This window comes from Ictidomys tridecemlineatus, chromosome 3, assembly GCF_052094955.1.
Source record: "Ictidomys tridecemlineatus isolate mIctTri1 chromosome 3, mIctTri1.hap1, whole genome shotgun sequence".
NCBI lineage: Eukaryota > Metazoa > Chordata > Mammalia > Rodentia > Sciuridae > Ictidomys > Ictidomys tridecemlineatus.
Window position 1 is genome coordinate 61,573,302 of NC_135479.1, and position 18,078 is coordinate 61,591,379.

The following is an 18,078-nucleotide window of genomic DNA, read 5'->3' on the forward strand; positions in this document are numbered from 1 at the left end:
GAAGCCTCAAAGCTGCCTGGTCTGGTCAGCCAACGGGGGGCACGGGGGAGCAGGCAGGCTGGGAGCCGGGGGAGCAGGCAGGCTGGGAGCCAGGTTCCCCGACATGGCTAACTGAGGGCAGCAACTCAACCTTTCTGGAAACTTCAGCCAGGGCCACCTCATCCCCTCCTGACCCACTTCTGGTTTCTCTGCCTAAAACCTCCCTCGGGTGTCCCCATCAGCCAGAATGGTCCCCCAAACTAGCATTCTTATGTTGTGCAGTTAGCCGCCACCCCACTCTGGGCCTGGAACAGTGAAAGGGTCAGACTCAGGTAAGGACACCTTGTCCCACAAACTGAAGTCACGGCTGGCTTCAGCATCCTTCTCAATAGCTCACTAGGCAGGCCTTCTCCACCACACCAGGGTGTGCTCAGAAACCACGAAAGGCGCTCATTAGGAAAAAGCACCCACTGAAGGTCGTGGCTGTCCAGCGATTGGCCTGGCTATCTCTGCAAGTGGCATGCATCGCCTCTCAGAATGTGTGTCAGCGTGTCAGCAGGGAATGGCCACCCACAGCCAGGACACTGCACAGCCATGCAGGAGTCAAGAGGAAGTCCAAACAAGGCCTGAAAAGTAAAATTCAACCCAGGTGGACAACCTTCAGCTGAACTCTTTACCCACACCCAGGCAGGGATCCTGGTCCAAAAGAGTTCTGCCATGACAAAGCTTACAAAACAGCTCAGAGAGGGTGAGCCAGAACTCACTCAGTTGCTCAACAGTCAGGAAACAGGCAGATGGGACTGAACGTGGACGCCCAGGCCAGCCTCAGATGGCTTAGGTTGCTTCTCAATCTCCTCGCCTAGCCCCCCAACCCCAACAAAAGCCTTCCCCACCAGAGAGCTCCAATTGTGTGTGCGTCTCTAGACTCTCAGAAGTGATGTCAATTGTCCTAAGGGAAAGTAGATGAGAGCCCTACCTTTTTTTCCACCACCCCCTACTCCATTGCATTGCCTCCTGGGGAACCCACTCACGAGGAAACGGGATCACACTCCTCAACAATGCACAAAGGCCCTTGGAGAAGGGGCAGCCCAGTGTCACCTGCCAGAAGATCCAGGCACCCTATTCCTCTGCAAAGAAACTGAGGAATGCCGTGAAGGTGCAGGTGAAACCTCCTTCCAGGAGTCAGACAGAAAAGCAGCAGAGACCCCCTGCTTTGTGCTCTAAGTTGTGCTCTAAATGAGCCTAGGTCAGCAGTCCGGCACTTCTGTAAGAACTCCCACTCAGGGGCCCCCTCACCTTCTGGGCCTGGCTGATCATCTTGCGCACCACCTCTTTGATGTGGGCCTGCCCGTCTATGGGGGGCTGCATATAGACGCTGGCCCTGGTCACTCCGCGGTAGGCGATGGTATCGGGCCAGCCTAGGTCCAGCTGTGGGATGGAGCGGTCGGACTTCTGGGGCCAGTACTCCAGCGAGGGCAGTGGAAGCGGCTCCGCCTCAGTGGGGGTCCCATCTGCCCCACTGGTTTCCTCTCCATCACCCACCCCGTTGACCTGGGTCCCCTGGGAGCGGCTGCTGGTACCCCGTGGATCCTCAGAGCCCGGGTCGTACACCTCAATAGTCTCCAAGATGCGCTTGAGTTCCAGCTCCGAGAGAAAGTCGCGGATGTTCTCCCGCTTTAGCACCTCGTAGAAGGCCTCGGGGCCACGGGCCACCAGGGCCTCCAGGGCCAGCCGCTGCTCCTCGCTGTAAAAGAACTCCGGCTTGGATTCGCTGGAGCGCCAGTTCACGTGGCTGTCGTCCAGACACTGCACCTGGGAGAAGGCCATGCTGTCACCTGCTCCAGCACTTGGGCTGGGGGCGGATGGGTGACACCGCTCTGCAAGGTCGGGATCCTAACTCCGGCCCCAGCTGGGGCCAAGCGCGCTCTGGGGCCTCCCAGCGGCTTCAGCTCCTCTGCCCATCAGGATCCTGTGGGAAGAAACTGATGAGCGCAAGGCGCAGGTCAGAGGGCAGGAGGGGCGGGAACCGGCGACAGAGCTGGGGGTGGGGCTGGAGGAAGGAGGTGGGGAAGGGAGAAGCCGGGCTGAGGGTGGGGGGTGCGATGGGAAGCGACGGTGAGGGGCCGTGGGCCGCTTCCAGGACCCACTGTGCCTGTGCCTGTGCCTGAAGGGCACAGGGGACAACATCCCAGATTCCAAGAGCTGCCTGAAGTCCCAGGCACCTCCGGAGGAACCCTAGCGCAGCCAGGGAACTTCCAACAAGTTTGCCAGAGTAGGAGCCACCTGGCGCTGCGCTGTGGCTCCCTGCGCTCCCGGAAAGGGAGGGTCTTCGCTCCACGATCGGGGCCGGCAAACCCGAGAGGCCTGCCCGGAGGAGGCCGGGGACTCGGACAAGGGTCCAGGAGTCCCGGGAGCGCGACTAGCCGGCGCCACGACCCGCGGTGCCGGGATCTCAGGGGGACGCGGCCGGAACTCGCTTACCGGGCGGGCGTGGGCGTGGGCGCGGGCGCAACGCGGAGCTGGCCACAGGAGCCGCGGGCAGAGCGAGGCGCACAGGCGGCGGCTGCTGCCCGGGGCTGGGCGGGGGCGGGCCGCTGACTAAGTGCTGCCCCGCCCACCCCGCCGCCACCACCTGAGGTCACGTGCGGCCCCGGGGGCGGGGCCGGAAGCTGATTCACACACACACACACACACACACACACACACACACACACACTCAAAGATAGAAGTCTTTGACAGGAGTCTTTGAAGGCTGTGCGACCCCCTCTCCTGCGCCACCTCCATCCCCAGGTGCCTGCATTCAGAAAATTTCAGGGGCCAAAGACCAGGAGCTCTCAAAGAGGGACAGTGGTCTCCTTCAGGTCACACAGTGGGCACCCGCCCCGAGCGCATAGGGTGCGTGGGTGATCCTGGTCCAACACTAGCTGTGTACAGTCTCGCAGGTGGGACAAGAAGTCCGGGAGGCTCTGTGGCTACCTAGCTGTCCAGTAGTGCAAGTAGAGTTGGGTTCCTGGGCTGGAAGCCTCCAGGCAGGGGTAGGGCACGCGCACACGCACAAACACACACACTCCAGGGGCTTTCACAAAGCCTGATGTACGCAATTCTTAGTAATGAGCCTACTGACTGCTGGGAGGAGTCCCTGGGGACTTGTCCTGCACCAGGAGCAGTGCCACATCAGAACCTTGGGACAGGGAGGGGTGGAGACGCGCCTGCTGCTGGCTGGAGTCAGACCCACCAGCTCTCTGCTCAGCGTCCCTGGGGCTTGGGACCCTAGTTAAGGGGAAGCGTGGGGACCACATCTGAAGGCAGACTGTCAGGGCGGGACAGCAAAGCCCATTAAACTTGGCCCCACAAACATTTCCGATTCTGTCACCTGCCTCAGCCAGTGTACCAGGCGCCTGGGTCAGTCCTTCCCTCCCAGCCCCCAGGACTCTGAATAGAGCTGACTTGAGGCTCTAAGGACACTGCTCTTGTGCTCTGCTGAGGGCTGACCATCCCATTGCTCCTCCCCCAAGACCCTCCAGACACCCCCATTGGATCAGGCCTCCTTGGCTTGGAAAGGCTAGAGCAGTGACTGCAGTTTTCTTCCATGCCCAGCACCCCTGGAGTCCCCACCACGGATCCCTCAAGCCTAAAGTTCTACACTCCTTTTGAGCATCCACCCCAGTCCCAGTGACTTTACTCTGTCCAAAGGGAGTGGCCCCAGAGGTCAGGCCCCTCACTCCTCCCAGGGACAGACACACATACCGACATGCTCGCTAGGTCTAGAGGAGGACAGTGGTCCTAATGGGAAAGCTCAGCCAGGCAAGTCCTGAAGCCCTGTTTATACCCCCTACCACTGTGGATCCCCAGCCTGACCCTCAGTTATCCTCAGTTTCTCCTTTTGATCTTATCAATGCATGGAGGCCCTGGGGTTCATGAGTGGAGACCTAGCTCTCTCTTGGGGCTGAAAGGCCTCAGGCCCTCAGACTCCTGCTCTTACTTGCCCATCAGGAAGTTGTAAAAACTGAACAGGGAACTCACATGGACCCTTCCTTTCCTTCCCCCATAGTAATCTTGCTTCAGCAGAGTATCTCAGCCAGAAAACCAATATTGATAGAAACCACAGAGCTCCTTCTAATTTCACCAGTCTTACACACACTGTAGTCCATGTGTGTGCATGCACATGCTCAGCCTGTAAGGTGCCATTTTGTGTAACCATCACCGTTAAGACATAGAACTGTCCCATCACCACCAAGACTTCCCTCATTAGAGGCATGTGTCCACCAACCATTGCCATCCCTAACCCCTGACCACCACTAATCTGTTCTCCATCTCTATGGTTTTGTTTTTCAAGAATGCTGTGTAAGTGGAAAATGCAGTATGTATCCTTTGAAGAGTGGGGTTTTGTTTTGTTTTGTTTTGTTTGCCACTGGGCATAATTCTTTGGTGATTTATCTAGGGAGTTGTGTGTATTGGTATAGAGCCTTCTTGACTTACTGTGGGGTTAGGTTCTGATAAACCCATGGTAAAAAGGAAACACTGTAAGTTGAATACACCCTGGACACATCTTGCCTCAGAGCATCACAACTTAGCAGCAGAACACTGCACAGTGCCCACCATTTCCCCTTGTGACCAGCAGGCTGAGTAGGAACCACAGTTGGCGATTGCTGTCCAGTATCACAGGAGAAGATGGGGTCACATATTGCTAGCCCTGGAAAAGTTCGAGATCCATGATTTGGCGAACAGTTTCTTTAGCACTCATATCATGTTCTCACCATCACAGTCAAAAACTTTTAAGTCAAACGATAAATTGGAGACCATCTGTAGTTTGCCGTGGGCAGGGAGGGGGGTTAACTGGAGACAGAACCCAGGGGTGCTTAACCACTGAGCCACATCCCTAGCCCTTTTACTTTTTTATTTTGAGACAGAGTCTTGCTAAGTTGCTGAGACTGGCCTCAAACTTGGGATCCTTCTGCCTCAGTCTCCCCAGTTGCTAGGATTATAAGCATGCACCATTGTGCCCCTCTAGTTTGCTCTTTTTTTATTGCTGACTAGTAGTCCATGTATGGAGGTGGTACTCTTAAACTTTTTTTAAACTTTTTTTAAAGTCTTATTTTAAATGTCAGGATTTATTTTTACAGCTTTACTGAAGTATAGTGCGTATGTAATTTAATTCACCCATTTACATTATATAGTTGGTGTATTTTGTTATACAAGAAGTTGTAAAAACCATCACCACAATATAATTTTGGAACAACTTTTCATCACTTAAAAAAGAAACTGAGAGGGCTGGGGTTGTAGCTCAGTGGAAGAGTGCTTGCCTAGCCTGTGTGAGGCACTGGGTTCGATTCTCAGCATCACATACAAATAAGTAAAATAAAGGTCCATCCATCAACAACTAAAAGTATTTTTAAAAAAAGAAAGAAAGAAAGAAAGAAACTGAAAGGGCTGAGACTGTGGCTCAGTGGCAGAGTGCAACTTGCTTCATGCATATGAGGTACTAGATCCAATCCTCACCACCACATAAAAATGAATGAACAAAATAAAGATATCGTGTCCATGTATAACTAAAAAAATATTTTTTTCTTAAAGAAAAGAAAGAAACTGAGGGCTGGGTGTAGCAGTGCACTCCTGTAGTTCCAGAAGGCCGAGGCAGGAGGATCATAAGTTGGAGGCCAGTCTCAGCAATTTTGCAAGACCCAGTCTCAAAAAAAAAAAAAAAAAAAGGACTGGGAACATAGCTCAGTGATGAAGCACCCATGGATTCAATCCCCAGTACCCAAAGGAAAAAAGAAACTGAGGATCCATCAGCAGTCACACTGCCCATTCTTGTCCTTTTAAACATTTCAGCTGTTGAGGACATAGTAGCTGTTTCTAGTTTTGAATCGATACAAATAAAGCTACTGTATATAACAGAAGGTCTTATTTCTTGGGGATAACTGGCCCAGAATACAATTCCTGGTGGTTGCATAAACACATGGCTCATCTGTCTTCCAGAGTGGCCGCACCACCTTACATTCCCACCAACGGTGCACAAATGATCCAATTCCTCCGCATCCTTGCCAGAGCCTGGTGTTACCACTTTCCCCCCACAGTACTGGGTATTGAATTCAGGGACATTCTATCACTCAGCTCCCTGCCCAGCCCTTGTTGAGTTTAGTTTGAGAGAGACCAGACCTCACTAGATGGCCAAGGCTGGCCTTGAATCTGCAATCCTCCTGAAGGCTTCTCCTTGGGATCCTTCAGTCCCTGAGTCTCCGAGATGACAGTCTTGGGCCACTGTGCCTGGGTCCTGACCCTCTCCCTGCAGTGTGAGTTCGCGCTTTCCTAAGGGTTGTTGTTGAACTTCTAGGTCTTATTTGCCGTCCGCATGCCTTCTGACAAAATGTCTCTTTGTGTCCTTTGCCCATCTTCTAGTGGACCATTTCTTTTACTGAAGAGGGCTGTTTGGTTTTGTTTACAGAGAAGTTTCGAATTTTAATGAGTTTCCATGTGTCAGTTTTTCCTTTTTTGGACCATGCTTTGGTGTCACATCCAAGAACTCAGCCTAGCTTTAGGTCCTCAAGATTTTCTCCCATTGTTCCAAATTGGATCCTTGTTAACATCCTGCATTTAATTCGGCGATAAATTTTGAGCTCGTTTTTTTGTAGATGGTATGGAATTTAGGTTCCGTCTGGGGAATATAGGTAGCCCCCCAAAAAAAGTTTTCATAGAGCAAGATTTAGTCTCAGAGACCTTAAATAATCACACAGGATCACATGAGAAGGGGCTGGGAGAGCTGGTCTTGGGTTAGGGTCTGTTTGTCTTTCTCCTGCTGCCTGCTGCCCACCAGTGTCTGGCCTGGCTTCCAGGCCTGAACCAGGACACACCCTCAACGTGGTGTGTCCAGTGGCCTCCTTGGAAGAGAATCATGCTGTCAGTCAACAAACACTAGCACAAGTTACCACTTTATTGCCATGTGCTGGACACTCCTGGGACCCAGGCTTCTTCCAGGATCTCCATAATCATGACTTGATACAGAGGCAGGACACACAGAGGTTACAAAGTTATTGATGCTATGGAGGATGGCTTCCCCCAAACCTGGGAAGCCCAGACATCTCTGAGTTGACAGGAATTAGTATTGGGCTTATGAAGGAGGGAAAAGTTAAAAACAAACCCAGTGACTCAGAGGTGCCCAAGAGAGCCCGGGGCGCTCTCGAGAAGTTTGGGTAGAATTGGGTCGGGGCAAGGGTAATGAGGAGGGCAGGGGTTCTTGACTGACCCACTGGGAGCCTGGAGATCCCCTGGCTGGGTCCTGGGAGCCACAGATGGTTGGGAGTAGAGAGGGGCACGGGGAGACTGGTGGGTGTAGAAGAGGGGTGCGTTAGAAGGGGCAGCGAGAATATGGCCCAGTTTACTCAATAACTGAGCTGAACTCAGCCTTGACCGTGGGGAAGAAGGGTGTTGGGGACAAGAAGAGGTGAAATTCCAGGGCTCTGGTGTGGGTCCTGGCAGAGCCAGCTGCCATCGCTAGACCAGAGCCTGCCGGGAGCTCCCAGGCGTGCAGCAGAAAGCCTGCAGGCCCAGCTCCCCGACTCTCTGTGCCCCAGGCTGCTCGCCCCGAGCTAGCATGCTGGGGGACTGTGTTTAAATGGCGACATGCTGCTGCCACAGTCATAAAGCAGTTTGTGTTCAGCACAAACACTTGGTCCAACCTGTAATGCCCAGAGGCGGTACCCATGCCAGGAGCCTAAAATGGGCTGAATAAACTTGGGAAGAATCTCCTGACTCTGGCTTTCTGAGCCATTATGTGGCTATGATGCTTCACCCGTCCCTCCCAGGAGGGCTGGGAACTCCAGTGCCCAAGCCAGCCGGTCCAGGCCCAGAGTCTCTCAGCAGGGGCTCCCATCTACTCTCTGAATCCTGGACCTCTGTGGCCTCAGTGGCCTGCCAAGGGTCTTGGATCTGAGATCGGGCAATTCTGCCCTTTCTGATCCTACCACATTTGTGAGGGTAAAGCTGGTGGGATAGGAAGCTGGGTCAAGCCGCTCTTGAACTCCTTCATAACTCTTTCTAGGCTCCTTTCTCCCTTTCCTCCTTCCCCCCCACCATTCATTCACTTACTCATTCATTCATTCAACAGTTGTTCATCAACTGTCTCCTCCGGGCCCAGCCCTGGGCTGGGTGATACTGGAACCGGGAGATGATTCAAACCCAGCGTCTGCCCTTGGCGAGCTCTAGGTCTGGTGGGGGAGTAGAATTTGTAAACAAACACCAGTGATTCAGACCTTGGTCTTAGAAGCCCCAGGGAAGAACCTACCCCTGCCTGGGGTGCTGGGGGGGAGGGGGTTGCTGAGGGGTTGCCAGGGAGGGCCTCAGAGGACAAGACCTTTGCAAAGGGCCACGAAGCAAGAGGTAAACAAGGGTGGCGGTGGGTGTTCAAAAGAGGGTGCTGCCCTGGGAGGCGGATGGCGTCTGCAGAAGCCTGGAGGCGTCCAAGTGCTGGGCGTGTTTGAGAAAATACAAGGCAGGTCAGGGTGGCAGGTGCATGGGTGCTGGGGTGTCGGGACAGAGGTTCTGAGACCTATTTTCAAAGCCTTGAATGTCATAGAAAGGACTGTTTTTTTTTTTTCCCCCAGAATGTCCTGGGCTCCAAGGGTTGGGGGTCGGAGGGAGGTTCCTGAGACATCAGTTGTCGTGAGAGCTTTGATTCTGGAAAGGAGCCAGGAGACAATGGAGCTGGGGCAGTTGCAGAGGGAAGTGGGCAGGGCAGGCCCCAGAGGTGTGGGAGGGTAAGCCAAGGTGTGGGACTGGTCGGAGAGAGAGGAGAGGGAGGCAGGCCTCGGTGGGTCGAGGAAGAAGGAGGACACTCTGAGCCAGGGACTACTGTTCAGGAAGCCCGGATATCTGGTCCTGCAGAGCACAGGAGATCCGTGATTGCCTAGAGGGGACACACAGGGGGCCACAGCTCTGCAACAACAACTGCCCCAGGAGTCTGAATGTAGGGCCAGGAACTCCGCTCAGCACCTCTCTAGGAATACCTGGACTTAAGGTCCTGTCCAAGTCTCGGGGAAGCCTTAAATTCATGAATTCGCCCACCCATTCAACGGCTGGCCACTGTACACGGTCCCCACCTCACCAGGCTCATCCACCCAAGGAAAGAGACACGAGCCCAATAAACATGTCCAAGACATCCCACGGGTGACATGAGGGAAAGCCAGGAGGAGTGAGAGGACCAAAGGGAGAGCAGGATGGGTTTATTTAGATGGAGCAGGGGATTTTTTAAAAATTTGATCTTTCCCCATATTTTTTGATAATGCGTTAGAGTTGTACGTGATGGTGGGCTTTGTTGTCACATATTTGTGCATGCACACAACATGACAATATAATCCGGCCAATAACATTCCCCAGTATTCCTCTTTCCCCTTCCTCTGCACCACTGAGCTCCCTTTGATTTTTATGGCATTCCGCCCCCCCCCCCACACACACATACACACACTTTTCTTTTCCTTTTTTGGAAGAGGGGACTTCTGGGGACAGCTTGGAGTAAGTTGAGGGTATCAGTGTTGGGGTGAGGCTTTGGGGAAAATGTGCACGACCTCAGATGGGTGTGGGGCTGGGAAGTAGGAGCAGAAGGGGAGGCCTATGGGTCCTGAATCCCGGGGCCAAGGGAGATAAGATAGATGTGAACCAGAGGGTCAGGTGGTTCTGACATCAGAGGGACAGAAGGGCTGATCATGTTGGAGTTGGCACAGCAGTAGGAAGTGGCCTGGCCTGCAGCCTGGTCCCCACAGTAGGGGACAGGGGAATGGACAGGCTCCGGCCCTACACCTTACAACAGGAAAGGTCAAGCAGGCAGGCCGTGTGGACCCCTGCACTTTCACCATGGTCCTGCTCGGGTTGGGCTAGCTGCAGAGGAGTGACTTACACACCTAAGCAAGCGGCTCCAAGCTATCCTCCGAAGTCCCCTCCTCCAGTGTATTGCTGACTGAACACAAAAAAACAGGGTGGCTGGGTGCCGAGGCACATGCCTGTAATCTTAGCGGCTCAGGAGGCTGAGGCAGGAGGATCACAGGTTCAAGGCCAGCCTCAGCATCTTAGTCAGGCCCTAAGCAATTGAGCAAGATCCTGCCTCAAAATAAAAATTTTAAAAAATAGGGGCTGGAGTGGCAGCTCAGCGGTAGAACGTCCGCCTAGCATGTGTGAGGCACTGTGTTCGATCCTCAGCAACACATAAAAATAAATAAATAAATAGAATAAAGGTTAAAAAAATTTTTTTAAATAAATAAATAAATAAATAAAAAGGGCTGGGCATGTGATTCAGTGGGTTCAATCCCTAGTATCCCAAGAAAAACCAGGGGCAGGTAAGGAGCTGGGCAGGACCCTGCCACAGGCAAGTCCCCTACTGCAGGCCTAGGGGCAGGTGGAGGGGACAGGGAAGACCAGCAGCCCAATAAGCTCTGGAGGCTGGCTGCTCATGCTGGCACAGCCACAGGCAAGACCTTGGCCTCGGGGTGGGGAGTAGAGGTAACTGGAAGAAGGGCAAGGGGGCAAGGATGTCAGGAGCCAGAAGGGTCCCCAATGCCACCCAAGGCTCATCAAGCAATCAGCAGTCAGGGGTGGTGACAGAGCAGGTCTGAGCCAAACTGCAACCCTGGCCTGGTCTCTCCCACCCCAGGTGCCCATGTCTGAGAGAAGGGATGGTGTATCGCAGACATGGGCACCGAATATCTGTGTCCTGCAGATGACGTTGGCTGCGTGGTGCCGTCCGAGTGCCTGCGGGCCTGTGGGGTTGAGATCGGCTGCTCCAACATCGCCTATCCCAAGCTGGTCATGGAGCTGATGCCCATAGGTGAGGCTGGGTGGGTTGGGGGTTCTGGAGTGGGGATGGAACTCAGGCCTCATGAGGGCGAAGGGCGCTGGGGGGTGGTGGAGGTCACCCTGGATTCAGTGTGACTTTGTGTGACATCCAGTTGGGAGGCCCTTCTTCTAGAGAGAAGTAACCATGAACCAAAACGTTGGTACCTGGGTGTCAGGCCTGTCCACGCTTCCCATGGGGTGAACTCACTTCCTCTTCTAGACCCCCTCAGTACCGTTAGTAGCAGCGCCATTTTAAAGATGGAGAAATTCTTGCCAAAGTGGCATAGGCCTGTAATCCCAGTGGCTCGGGAGGCTGAGGCAGAAGGATCAAAAGTTCCAAACAGCCTCAGTAATTTAGCGAGGCCCTAAGCAACTTAGGGAAACCCTGTCTCAAAAAAAGAGCTGGGTGTAGCTCATTTAGTTGGTTGAGCACACCTGGGTTCAATCCCAAGTACGACTGAATAAATAATGATAAATTGAGATCCATAGAGATGCAGTGACCCTGCAAGGTCACATGGCAAGTAGGCCACCAGCCTAGAATTTGAACCTGGTTCATCTTCCCCTAGAGCTAGTCCTCTGACCCATGCTGTACTCTCTCTCTCTCTTATTTTCTGATACCAAGCTCTTTTACCAACCCATATAATACTAGTTACTGGCTCCATTTTACACATGGGGAAACTGAGGCACGGAGAGTGGTAAGTGACTTCTTGGAGGTTACAGAGTAACTGAGACACAAACCCAGGTCTTCTGTTTTTTTTTTTTTTTTGCCGAGATTAGAAATTCAGGCTCCCCAGTCCCTCTGTATCTGCAAGCATGAGCCCCATCCTCTGCCTCCCCCAGGATCCTGCAGGCCCCTGGGTAGAAACATGGGCAGGTCTGGCTGTTTCCACATTTCTGCAGGTGGCAACAACCCTGCTGGTCCGATGTGGAGTACTGAGTTTCTTGTCATTGGAGGTGTGCAAGCCAAAGCCACTGAGCAATGGCTGTGTGAGGTTCCAGCTGAAGCAAAGAGGAGAATCAGCTTTCTGAGCGGCCCGGGCCTCTCCTCTGGATGATCAGGTTCTCGGCTCCTGCCTCCAGAGGCTTCCTGGTCTTCCAGTCAGGCTCACCACCCCTGCTCCCTCCCTTCCTCCAGCAGAGTCCAGGCCCAGGGGACAGCAATGCACAGGCCTGGGAACAGATAGTGGCCCTGCTACTTACTGGCTGAAATATTTAGGGCATGCCACTTGCCTGCTTGGAGACTCCGTGTCCTCATTTGTAAATTGCAGATAATGACATCTACCCACCCCTCAGCGTTGTTGCTGGGATTAAACATAATAACCTAGGGAAGCTGCCCGGCATAAGACCTGTGGCCACTCTGTGGGTTCTCGCCTCTGGGCTTCACCTGCCCCATCCATTCTGGGGAGGGGGACCCACTAAATCCCTAGTGCAACACCCAACACTCCTCTCTAGTCCTTGAGCTCTCAGAGAAGTGGAATAAGTCCCAAGGGGTCCCTGGTCAGGCCCATCTTTGGGCAAGAGGTAGAATTGCAGGAGTTTTTGGAGACAGACCTGGAGTAAAGCCCTGAGGTGGAGGGGGATGGAAGAGCAGCCTGAAGCCACACAGCAACTGAGTTCACAGTCAAGCGCCTCTTCCTCTATTTAAGACCGCCCGATCCTCAGGCTTTCTTGAGCCTCTTACTCCCAGAAGCCTTTGCCAGAAACATGGGCAGGTCTGGCTGTTTCCACATTACTCCGGGTGGCTTTGCTAGGGAACTTCTTCACCCCTGGCCTGGCAATAATAGTATGTCTTTCTCCTGCTTCTGGGAATCTTCCTCTGTTTCCCACAGAGCCAACCAGAGGGGACTCACCATGCCTGCTGGGGCCTGCCACACACACACATAAACACACACACACACACACAGGAAGTGGCGGGAAATTCCAGAGCCTGGGCCACTGTGCATGGGGATGAGGTGTGGGCTCTGCCCAGGGTGTGACCTCCCAACCAAGGATCCCACCCCAAGCCTTCTTCACCACCCCCACCCCGCCCCCAGGTTCTGCCTCTGGCCCCGCTGTGAATCCCTGGGCGACTCTGTTCCCTTCCCTGAGCTTCCATTTCCTCATCTGTCCAACGGGGCTAATGATCTTGCCCTGCGATGAAGTCATGGGTGTGAAAGTGCCTCGTCAGCTCACAGACTGCAGAAACGAGAGGCTGGTAATCACACCCACAGTCGGGGAGTGTGCAGTCAGGGCCTGAGTGGCCAGCCAGCCGCGAGCTCAGGCCGTGAGTGCAGAAGTCCTCAGCATTGGTTGGCCTCCCCCCGGGGGCCTCCTATTTTGGGGGTCTCACGGTGTGGACCCCACAGCACCAGTGAGGCATGACCACTTACTTCGTTTTCCTTTGAGCCAGCCTCTCTGGCCCCACTCTTCCTCTGCACCCCTCTGGCTCCATTGTTCCTGTCCCTCCAGTGGAGACAGAGGGTCCTTGGGATGCCAAGGAGTTCCACAGCAAACCCCAGGGCCCAGGCAGGAGGGCCTCTGAGGACCAGGGACAGGGCCAGGCGGGGTCCCAGTGAGTCTCCATCCCCATGTCCAGGTCTGCGGGGGCTGATGATTGCAGTGATGATGGCCGCCCTCATGTCATCGCTGACCTCCATCTTCAACAGCAGCAGCACTCTCTTCACCATGGACATCTGGAAGCGGCTGCGGCCCTGGGCTAGCGAGCGGGAGCTGCTGCTGGTGGGACGGTATGGGTGGTGGGTGCCAGGGAGCCAGGAGACAGCCGAATCGTGCAGCCACATGACCAGCTCACGAGCCAACCCCCCCCCCAGAGTAGGACTTTGAGGGATGTGTAGGAGTTTGCCTGGTGGAGGAAAGAGAAGGCTGGGAGGGAGGGGAGAAAAGAGGAGGATGTCATTCCATCCCACCTCCCATGTTGCTCTTCTGTCCAGCCCCTCAGGGTCACAGCTCTCACCCAGGATGCACCTCTCACCCTATCTGCTGGGGTGAACCACCTCCCCCAACCATACTGGAGATCTCTCTGTCTCCCCCAAAATATGGGCCCCTACCCCTCCTGATGGTTTTTAGCTGCCTCAAAGAGGGTCCCTGATCTAGCACTCAGGATGTGCATACTCAAGCCACAGGGGTCCCCTGGCCTCCATACCCCAGGCCCACTGAGCTCTGACCATTTCCACTAGCCCTGCTCGTCCTCTCCTCCTTCACCTCAGCGACTCAGCTTGATCTTTCTAGATTCAGCCCGAGGACCCCCTCCTCCACGGAGCCCACTCTGATATCCCCATCCAAGGAACGAGCCCGCTTCCCATTCCCGCAGATTCTTCCCACAGCACATGGGGTCTTTCTAAGACCAAATGATCTTCCCAAACCTCCTCCCCGTGGGGGCGCTGGGTGTTCTGTGAGGATAGGCTCAGTGTCTGGCCCATCCCCATATCCCCATGCCCAGCTGGGTCCTGGGAAATCCTGTAGGGAGGTACTTGGTCTTGGGCTAGGTGTCTCTAAGGGTGCGCGCCTGCCTGTCTGGACCCTCTCCACCCCTCTGGCCCCATTGTTCCTGTTCCTCCAAGCCTGCGAACCCGACCTGCTAGCAGGGGTGGGCGGGCATCCTTGGGGCACTACCCTTGTCAACAGAGCAGCCTCTATCCAGGAGCTCAGGGTGCCTGTCCCTGGGGTGGGATCTTCCCCAGAGCTTCAGGCGGTTGTCCCAGTGATGCAAAACAGGCGAGCTTCTGTCAGGAGGGCCTGCTGGGACCTGTCAGCCGGCGGGCGAGTGCAAGCGCGCTCCTCTGCAGACAGGCGGACTCTGTTCTCCCTGGTGCAGGGTCCTCCGTGTCCCTTCATCCTGGGCACCAGCCCCCTGCCTGCCTTTCCTGCTCTGGGTCCACTGTTCCTCCTGTGGTTCCTCAGCTGCTATGTGGCCCAGGATGGTCCTGTCCCTGCTGAGCCTGAAGCCAGAGTCCGAACCTGGTCCCTGCTTGTGTGGGCTCACTCCCTCCAACCATGCCCTGGGCCTTCCTTCCCATCTCTTCCTGCTCCCCACAGAACCTCCGTTCTTTCCCTTCCCTCCCCTGCTCTCCCCTTCTGTCCCCGCTTCCTGGGATCCTGTGTCCAGCTGGGCACTGTGGAGGACTCCCAGAGCTCAGCTCCCACCCCCTGCCTTGGACACCTTCCCCAGGGGGTGTGATGGAGGGACCCATTCCTCCTGACGATGGGATGGGTAGGGAGAGGAATCCCGTGTGGAGCCCAGGAGGGTTTACTAAGGAGAAGTGGGAGACAGGCCTTCCAGCCTCTGGGTTTGGGGGTCCCGCTGGCTGATGCAGAAACTCTGGAGGGCAAGAGAAAGGGGAGGGCCCAGGCCCAGCCCGTTGGCTGCAGAGGCCCAGGGCCCTCCGCTGCTGAGCCTTGTGTGAGAGGGTGGGGCGGCCGTGTTAATGGATGTCGCCTGGCCCTTTGAAGAGGGTAGCACCTGCCGCTGCCAGGGTAAGGGTTAATTAGCCTTAATCGAGATGGCACCTCCTTCCTCCACCCTCTCCCTCAGGCTTAGAAGGGGAAAAAAGGAAGTCAGGTAGGTAGGCCAACAGCCACAGAGAAGCAGCATCCCGGCTGCCCACACAGCTCCTGACACCCTGCTGTCCTGCTGGGGAATCCAACAGGTCCCACCACCTCCCACCTGGTGTGCCGACTGGCTCAGGACATAGGGTTGAGGGGTGGCTCAGCCAGGAAGGAGCAGGTGGGACGCAGCGCCTCTGCTTGTCTCCTTAGCGGGTCCCACACCCCTTCAAGGCTCTGGGCACGCCCCTCCTGGAAGCCCTCCTGGATTACTGCTTCTGCTGGGTTGCTTTGTTGATTGTTTTCTCTGCTGGCCTGAGCACTGGGCCAAAGCCAGGCACCGTTCCCTGCTGAGTCAGGGCTCCTGGTGAGGTGCTGTGCTCCCAAGTGTTTTGTCCAGGGAAGAAATGAAGCCTGGCAGTGGAGGGGTGCTTGGACGAACAGGGAGACTGGCTGCTACCAGGGAGGGGACAGGGCTCCCACGGGCCAATCAAAAGGACTTAAGCTTCAAATCTGAGGAGTCCAGGCTCCAGCCCCAGCCTCAGCCCAGGCTACCTGGCTTCAACCCTTATGTTCCTAGGATGGAAGTTGTCCTACGGTGGGTGGGGGTCTGCCGCATAGAGCTGCAGGGGTTGAGGAATATGCTGGAAGGCAGGGCTTCTGCAAAGACCAGGCAGCTGGAGAGAACATGCTGTGTTCAGGAACCACCATGAGGTTAGTCTGGCCCCATGGTGAGGGGAGCAGCTCATTCCTGCAGTCCCCAAATATTATATAAGAGAAGGGCCTCCTGCCCTCCTGGAGCTTCCAGCCGGGACACAAGGGGTTACCCAGGTTGATGTGCACATGAAGGTGGAACAGGTACTTTGTGGGAGTCCTCCAGGCACAAGGGAGCCCTAAGGACTGACTCAGCAGAGACCCCCAGGGGAAGGAGGAGGCAGCACTGAGACCCAGGGACTGGACCTACAGGTGCAGGAAACCCTAGAAGGGTGGGGAACAGGGGCCAAACAAACCCTGTTCCTGGTAGAACAGGCCAGCGGCCAGGAGCTGGGCCTCAGGACACAGATGGAAGAGTCTTAGTGACCAGGGGCAGGTGGAGGGACTAAGGAAGGGTACCCGCAGCCACCTGTTGCTGCCCGCAGGCTGGTCATCGTGGTGCTAATCGGTGTGAGCGTGGCCTGGATTCCCATCCTTCAGGGCTCCAACAGCGGGCAGCTCTTCATCTACATGCAGTCTGTGACCAGCTCCCTGGCCCCCCCAGTGACTGCAGTCTTCATCCTGGGCATCTTCTGGCCGCGTGCCAATGAGCAGGTGGGTGGGAAGGACAGGATGCAGGCTCAGCCAGTTAGAGGACTCCCGCCCGCCTGCAGATAGGCTAGAGTCCCTTCAGATCTTTGCTGGCTGCCTGGGGCAGGAGGTGGGGGGTTTGGTCTTCCTCCCACAAGCCCTGCCTCCATCCTCCCCAGGGGGCCTTCTGGGGCCTGATGGCAGGGCTGGTGCTGGGTGCTTTGAGACTGGTGCTAGAATTCCTGCACCCAGTGCCCCCCTGTGGTGACCCCGACACGCGGCCAGCCATCCTCAGCCGCATCCACTACCTGCACTTCGCCATTGCCCTGTTTGTGCTCACGAGTGCTGTCGTGGCAGCCGGAAGCCTACTGACCTCACCCCCGCAGACTGTTCAGGTGAGCCTGCCTTGACCCCTGAGCCCCACAGGTCGTCCCTGACCTGATGCCTGACAGTTTCTGACTCTGGTCCCATTCCGATCCCTGATCCTCACTGACTCGAGAATTTTCTAGCCTTTGATCCCTACCCCTGGATGGCCCTGACCTCTGTGCCTTTTATGGGGGGTAGGGGGACACTTGGAGCGGGCGTTTAACTACTAAGCATATCCCCAGCCCTTTATATTTTATTTTTTTTATTTGAGACAGGGCCTCACTAAGTTGCTGAGGCTGGCTTTGAACTTGCCATCTTCCTGCCCCTAGCTTCCTGAGCCACTGCACCCTGCTCCTCTGTGGCCTTTTTGAACTTGACTTTCATCTTTCTGTCTCTGACTCCTGGCTGGCGTGGGGCTTGTCCTTGCCCTGGCCACACCCCCATCCCCACTCATTCCTTGCAGATTGAGAATCTTACCTGGTGGACCCTGGCTCGGGATCTATCCCTGGCAGCCAAAGCAGGTAAATGGGTGACCCTCGGCACCAAAGCGAGAGGCCTGGTGCCTGAGGAAGCCTTGTGTGGCTCACCTGTCCCTCCGCAAACCCCTCCAGGTGACAGCCAACCACACCAGAAACGAACCTTTTGGGCCCGTGTGTGTGGCTTCAACGCCATCCTGCTCATGTGCGTCAACATCTTCTTTTATGCCTATTTTGCCTGATCGTGCCACCTTAGGTAGGCAGGTGGGGGCCCAGAGTCCTCAGGGCCACCCCCTCTCAAAGTGAACACTGACCCCCAGTGACTCCCCTCGTGGCCACCCTGTGCGTCAGTGCTCAGTGACTCTCTGGGGCTAGCAAAGTAGGTGCCGTGAAAAATTAGGGGGATAAAAGAACATGATATTTCAAAAACAGCACCAAAATAGTCATAATTGGAAAGGAAATGAGATTTCTGATGGACATTCTTCTATTGGTTTCATGGTCTTTATTTTGAATACACAGGTCCAGGTCAGGAGCAGTGGGGTTTGCCAGGGTCTTGGGCTTGAAGGGTCTTGTACCAGCCCTGGAGGGAGGGAGAACCTTACCTGCCTAC

The 18,078-nt window shown here is 55.3% G+C and overlaps 2 protein-coding genes across 4 annotated transcripts in view; one reads left to right on the forward strand and one right to left on the reverse strand.

Moving 5' to 3' along the window:
- Window positions 1-2,589, reverse strand: part of Fam83g (family with sequence similarity 83 member G) — a 30,423-nt gene extending 27,834 nt beyond the window's left edge. Inside the window, exons 1-2 of the mRNA XM_005341498.4 lie at window positions 2,461-2,589; window positions 1,276-1,948 (exon numbers count right to left, since the gene is read on the reverse strand). Of these exons, the coding sequence (XP_005341555.1) occupies window positions 1,276-1,806 (531 nt within the window). The 5' untranslated portion in view covers window positions 1,807-1,948; window positions 2,461-2,589. The remainder of the gene's footprint in view (window positions 1-1,275; window positions 1,949-2,460) is intronic.
- The window catches only part of Slc5a10 (solute carrier family 5 member 10), a 55,203-nt gene that overhangs the window by 36,102 nt on the left and 1,023 nt on the right, over window positions 1-18,078 (forward strand). Inside the window, exons 9-14 of one of the 3 annotated variants that reach the window (XM_078042976.1) lie at window positions 10,685-10,792; window positions 13,376-13,526; window positions 16,482-16,650; window positions 16,806-17,021; window positions 17,456-17,513; window positions 17,604-17,673. In XM_078042976.1, the coding sequence (XP_077899102.1) occupies window positions 10,685-10,792; window positions 13,376-13,526; window positions 16,482-16,650; window positions 16,806-17,021; window positions 17,456-17,513; window positions 17,604-17,673 (772 nt within the window). Of the gene's footprint in view, window positions 1-10,684; window positions 10,793-13,375; window positions 13,527-16,481; window positions 16,651-16,805; window positions 17,022-17,455; window positions 17,514-17,603; window positions 17,951-18,078 lie in introns of those variants that run through there. The other 2 variants (XM_078042977.1, XM_078042978.1) reach the window with 2 other exon arrangements.